This window comes from Pelophylax lessonae, assembly GCF_965119305.1.
Source record: "Pelophylax lessonae genome assembly, chromosome: 3".
Taxonomy (NCBI): Eukaryota; Metazoa; Chordata; class Amphibia; order Anura; family Ranidae; genus Pelophylax; species Pelophylax lessonae.
Genome location: NC_138770.1, coordinates 24,517,824 through 24,523,823, shown reverse-complemented (window position 1 = coordinate 24,523,823; position 6,000 = coordinate 24,517,824). Strand labels below are relative to the sequence as shown.

Genomic DNA, 6,000 nt, shown 5'->3' with positions numbered 1-6,000 from the left:
TCCAGTCCTGACATTAGTTGATCTTAATGAATTTGACACTGCTCATAACGTTTCTGATGGTGTTATAGTGAATTGCATTTGCACCTAAAAATAGTCAAAATGGAGGTAAAATAGAACAAAATCAGCATTGGAGGTACAATGAATTTGGCCCTATGTGTTTAGTGGCTTATACTTGTGTAGGAGGAATCTTCATGTCATGAACAGGAATTTCCCAGTGTGCTGGTCTTATCAGTAGTGTCAGTTTTGGTGTGAAGATCCAAAAATCCCATTTTTATTTTGTAGTAATGAATACATTAAGGATTAACAATACAATATAAAATGGAGGAATCAGAGGAGGAACAGATCAATGTTCACCAACAGACCATTCCAGAATAACGTAACAAACCCATCCGTAAGAACAAAAACTCATCACCTGAAAGTGAAGAAAAGGAAAATGATGAATAATCCATGTCATGAATAGGTTAATCTGATATAATTCCATTCTGGACATTCTCTTCATATCAGGATCAGTGTTTTACCTTCAGAGGAGGAGGAGACAAGTTCCCACAGACCATTTTTTAATCTTCTTTCGTATATAATAGAATACCAGAATCTATCCCTTCACAGAAGAATAAAATGAGAGTGTTAGATGAGGAAATGTCACTGAGATGATAGAAAAAAAGGGGGGGGGGGCTCTCATACCATGCTCTGTAAGAAATGTGGAAAACTTTTATACATTTATGTCTTCCTGGAAATGTGTGCAATGTGTAATGAACAAATCTGCAGCCATGCAATGTACGTCAGTCTCCTATGCTCCATCCAACCATTGGAATAGCAGACTGTATGCCTGGTGTGCTGGGCTGTAATGTGTACAGGCTAAGAACACGCATCTGATTGGCTGAGTTATACTGACACATTGGATAGATAGGGGGAAATAGGGGAGATTTTTTTTTTACTTTACTCTAAAGATAAAACCTTGTGAAGATTGTAGGACCTAAATAAGATGTAAATAGTGTAGGATTTGATTTTCCCCATGAGTCCTACAGAAATTGTGCAGAATGTTTGTCACCCCATCCTTCCATTTTCATTACAGTGCAGCCCAGGTGTCAGAAGACCTCCCAACAACATTCCACTTCCATCATCTCATCACCATCCAATGTTGTCTCCATTTTACTATTCACAGTCTAAGACCTAGTATGCGTGTTACCTCCAATATAATAGTTCTTACATTATATACACAGCGAAACCCGCATGTTGGAGGACATCACAGGAACGTTTCTTCTCTGAGTCTGACATCTTCTCAACACCATCCAATATTATATCTAGATCGGTCAGGGTTTGGTTTGTGGTGATAGCGGAGCAAAGATCATCACAGCACGATAATGTCCCTTTACAGTATTGTACACTGGTGAGAGAAAGAGAGATTAAATATTCTTCCAGTGATAGGCAAATGTAGACACATTCCAATGAATAATCAGTGGGCGGGGTCTTAGAAGATGAATTGTTGGGGCATTTGGTTGGATAATTTCATGGAATAACGGTTGGCCCTACCCAGTGAAATGGAGGTAAGTTGTCACTCATCTGAAAAGTCTTAGTCCACAGTTACACTGTTGCGGGTACATTGCAGGGTACGTGGTAATGCACACATAGGAGGTGTGAATGGCTTCATATAGATTCCCTTTCACACATAAATGTTGTATAGTAAACCAAATTCTCAGGACACCAGCGCTGACTTATTCTTTTATTCTTATTATGCTTGTGCTCATTGCACTTCTGCTCATAGGTCTTGGTGAAAGAGCAATACCAGATGTACTGTGTTGGCTTCCCATGTGTACAACATACCATTTGGCATGCACACTTGTTGCCCAGCAGAATTTTTAAATCACTGGGAAAAGTTTTTAAGGGGTCTCCAGCTTATTCTGTATGCCCTGAGACATTGTATTTGACTAGCTGTGTATGAACCGGATACTCCCTGGACTTCGCCTCTGCTCCTTGCCTCAACCTTGCTCTTAATGTTTCTCTGACCTTGGCCTGTATACTGGACTTGTCTCTGCCTGTCGATTCGGTCCCTTGTTCCCCGGCTGTTGCTTACTGCCACCTGCTTTCCGGCCTGGCTTCCATCTACTGCTCTGGTACCAAGCTGCTTCAGCTTCCTGTCCTGAGGATTGCAACTTTTAGCTCTATCCACTTAAAGTGTGGACATCACTTGCCAGCTACTCTGGCACTTGTGCCACTCCCTGTCCTCACATTCTCCGTCTCCCCCTTCAGGAATGTTGGGCAGGAGGTGCAAAAAAGGTTTTTACAACATTCCAGTCTTTGCCAGGTACATGATAGATGGGAACCAGCCACATAGGAAATAATAAGATTTCAAATTGACATGGGTCCCCATGCAGCAACATCCATGCATATTGCTGCATGAAAATAGACACGTATGAATAGGACCTTAAGGCTGATCAAATGTATAAAGGAGACTCATCTCACCAATACTGAACTCCTTATCCTAAACACTGATTGGGTAAACCTACCTTTACTGTTCTTCTAAAATGGAATTAAGCCCTCCTGTCCTTTACATCCAAGGAAGGTGCCATCTTAATCTGCATTTGGATCTCCATTTATCATGGTGCTGCACATGTGATCATCTATGACACAAATTTTTGCCGCCCTAAAGAATTATACCATATACTGTATCTTCGTGAAAATAATAAAAAAATTAACCAAAATTAACTTATGTGATAAGTCCCAAAATAAGTCCAATATGGTGAAAACAAAATCTGATATGTGGAAATCAAATGGAAAAAAGTGTAATTTCTCATATAATCATCTATAGCGTACAGATAACAGGTTATGGGTGACAGATTTTTACCATCACCCAGTTACACATTGGATTTGTTTTTAGGATTTTTATTTATATATTTTTTTTTGCATTATTGTAAATAGATTTATTTTGCCAATGTATTGTTTATATTTGATACTTCTGTTGAATCTGGAGATGTTTTTTACTCATTGTTTTTATTTATGCTTTTTAAGCTTTTGTTTTTATATTCATGCGTTTTAAGCTTTTGTTGCATTTTAAGCTTTTGTTTTTATATTCTTTCTCCTCTTTGTCTCTATGCCAATGTTATGTTAAAATTCCACTCAAAAGATGACAATGTTAAAATTCCACTCAAGAGGGGACATTATTATTTTTATTTTTAAATACAGAATTAATTTATTGAGGAACGCTGACGTGAGCGGATATACTTCCCTTAAATTAGGTCTTTTTTCTGGGTCTATTTTTGCTATATATTTATGACCATTCCATTTAAATCAAAGTGGGACCTGGTTGGCTGCCTTGGATATTTCTTGGCCATTTTTGAAAATCAAAAGGAGGTTTGGCTATTCATTTCGTATGCTTCAGGGCCATTTTGTAAACTATATTGAGGCTTAGTTAAGGCCTGAATTGGCATCAGTGTTTTCCCCTCCTGTGTGGATTTTTATTAGAGTGTGGTGATGAGCATGACATCCATGTCCTAGATGACGTCAATTGTGATGAAACACATAGGGCTGAGCTTACGCTCGTGACATCACCATGTATGCCTGAACCAGGACACTGTGTTTTGAAATTTTAAAAATTGTGTTTTTAAATTGATGTTTTAGATCACGGTGTGTTGGTATTAGCGGGTCAACCCGGTTTAGAGGCCCAAAAACTAGATATTTTACAGAGTGTCTCCGCAATAACACACTGATCTCTTTTATTTGTACATTTAGATTTATATTTGGTCCAATACACGGCGTGTCTCTATTGTCGGATATGTTTAGATAAGCAACAGTCTTATTATATGGATACAATGTTTCTCTTATACTGATACACTAAATCTTGGTCACAATATGTATAATTGTTATCTTGAAAGATTTATATGTTAATTATATCTTGGTCATAAGTGTTATCTTGAAAGGTTTATATGTTAAATCAGAATATTTATGTATGCAGATTTTAAGGAGGAGAACAGTGGCTCTCCTCTATCTAAGTGATGCGGTGTCCTTCGGCTTCCTGCTGCTCCGAGAAGACGTTGAGTGACGAAACTAGTAGGGCGGGGCCTAAGACGCCAAAGGAATACACCGCAATACCACACACATGCTGACGGTTTCTATCCTTACAACCGGAGCAGTGTTTTATCTGTTTGTACAGCATCCTAGTGTCTGGCAGACACTTTTTTATTCCCAAGAGGCTGGTCATCTTTTTTCCTTATTTATACAGGAATGGTTAACATTGCTTTATAGCCTTTCTTCATAGAGTTGGAGTTTTTACAAGTTTTTTGTTTCTTATAAAATTTGAACTTTTATATTTTTGCTTTGAAGATATATGGGCAGTTGGAATTGTGGCGTATATAACTAGATTAATATCTTCTGGGGAATTTTTAGTGTTGCTCTGATTATATTTTTTTATTTATCTTGTGAGTGGCTAGCTTCTTTTCATTTAATACTGTACATTTGTATACAGTTAATACAGTTTTACACTATGCAGGTCCCCCCCCCATTTGTTCTTTTCTATGCTGGAGTACCCTATGTGGTTGCTTGGGAGACTGCAGTGACCTCTGATAATGAGAAGATGAGAAAGGTTCCCGTCACAGATGACACATTAGTTGATACAGCCTATTTGACTCTTTGTAACTAAAGGGTCCACTTTTTCTGGTCCACTTTGTCTTATGACGTTAGTACACAATCTAGATTGGAATTTTCACTATACACCTAAACTTTTCACCATCCTGAATAAAATCGGGACATTTTTTTTTTCATTTGATTTCGATATGTCAGATTTTCTTTTAACCATGTTGGAATTATTTTGGGACTTATCACATGAATTAATTTAGGTTAATTTTGTTATTACTTCCACAATGATATATTGTATCATTGGTTTAGTGTGGCAAAGATTTGTGTATTTATTGGTTTACAATCTATTCTGATTGCTTTTTTTACCAGCCTCTTCTTTCTGGATCTGCCAGTGCGATATATTTTGTCATCTATGATCATCTATGACAGCAGACATATGAGGGATTGCAAGTTTGGTTTAGATCTGATATAACCACAATGGACAAGTGTGACAGTTATCACCAGAGACATGCCTTGAATCAATCTGATTTTGGAGACTTTTAATCGGTGGGTTTAGCTCCCCTTTAATAATATTAGAGGGGGTTGTCTGTTCTTGTAGGTAGTTATAAACTTTTCATGAAAATTCTCTAAAAATTTTTTCGAACCATATTGCCTGCATGACATTTGAATTATGGCCTTCAAGCTTAGAATGGCCAATAATGGGGCTTTAGGAAAAAACGGTCCCTTGTTTATAAAAGGAAGCACAAAGCAGCCTATAGTGTCAGTGTATTGAAAGCTGCTGTAGGAGAAGATAGGGAAAGCTGAGAAACTTCACAGAAAGAGATTAGGGTCATCTAGGAAACTGCACTTCTGATTGCAACCTCTTTGGGTATTAAAATCCATTTCAGCCCCTTTTCTTGAATCTAATTTCTGGTTGATTTACTTCTTTTGCTGCTGGTTTTTGCTTTGGGTGATATTTTAAGGCTTTCATTTCTCTTTGGTTTGGGTTGTTTAAAGCACAGCATTCACTTGTTGCTAATCATCTTTTCTTGGAGTTGTCTATTGTTTGCAGAACACCACTGCATTACGTGAAACAAAACGCAAAAAAACAAAAACAAAACTAAGCACACAAAATGGATGCACCTAAAACATTTGCATAGTTACATAGTTAGTCAGGTTGAAAAAAGACACAAGTCCATCCAGTTCAACCAATAAAAGAGAAAAAAAAAAAAATCATACAATTCGTAAGGAATAATATGACTTACCTTCACCAGAGTAAGATAAAAGTAAGGCATATACCAGTTAGTCCTATTCTCCATGATTAAACCTGTCCTGTCACTGGCCAGTTTACAGAGCTCTATCATCTGTAGTCTCCTAATTCCTTCAGGTATACATCTGCCTATGTCCTGTGTGTCTACTACATTTCAACCTTGTCTTGCTTACTAAAAATGT

At 37.5% G+C, this 6,000-nt stretch overlaps 1 protein-coding gene across 1 annotated transcript in view; it reads right to left on the bottom strand.

Annotated features, from left to right (window-relative positions):
* Positions 1-371: 371 nt before the first annotated feature.
* The window catches only part of LOC309550701 (NACHT, LRR and PYD domains-containing protein 3-like), a 138,229-nt gene continuing 132,600 nt past the window's right edge, over positions 372-6,000 (bottom strand). The window contains exons 6-7 of the mRNA XM_082251035.1: positions 1,208-1,384; positions 372-598 (exon numbers count right to left, since the gene is read on the bottom strand). Coding sequence (XP_082107161.1) covers positions 496-598; positions 1,208-1,384 — 280 coding nt within the window. The 3' untranslated portion in view covers positions 372-495. The remainder of the gene's footprint in view (positions 599-1,207; positions 1,385-6,000) is intronic.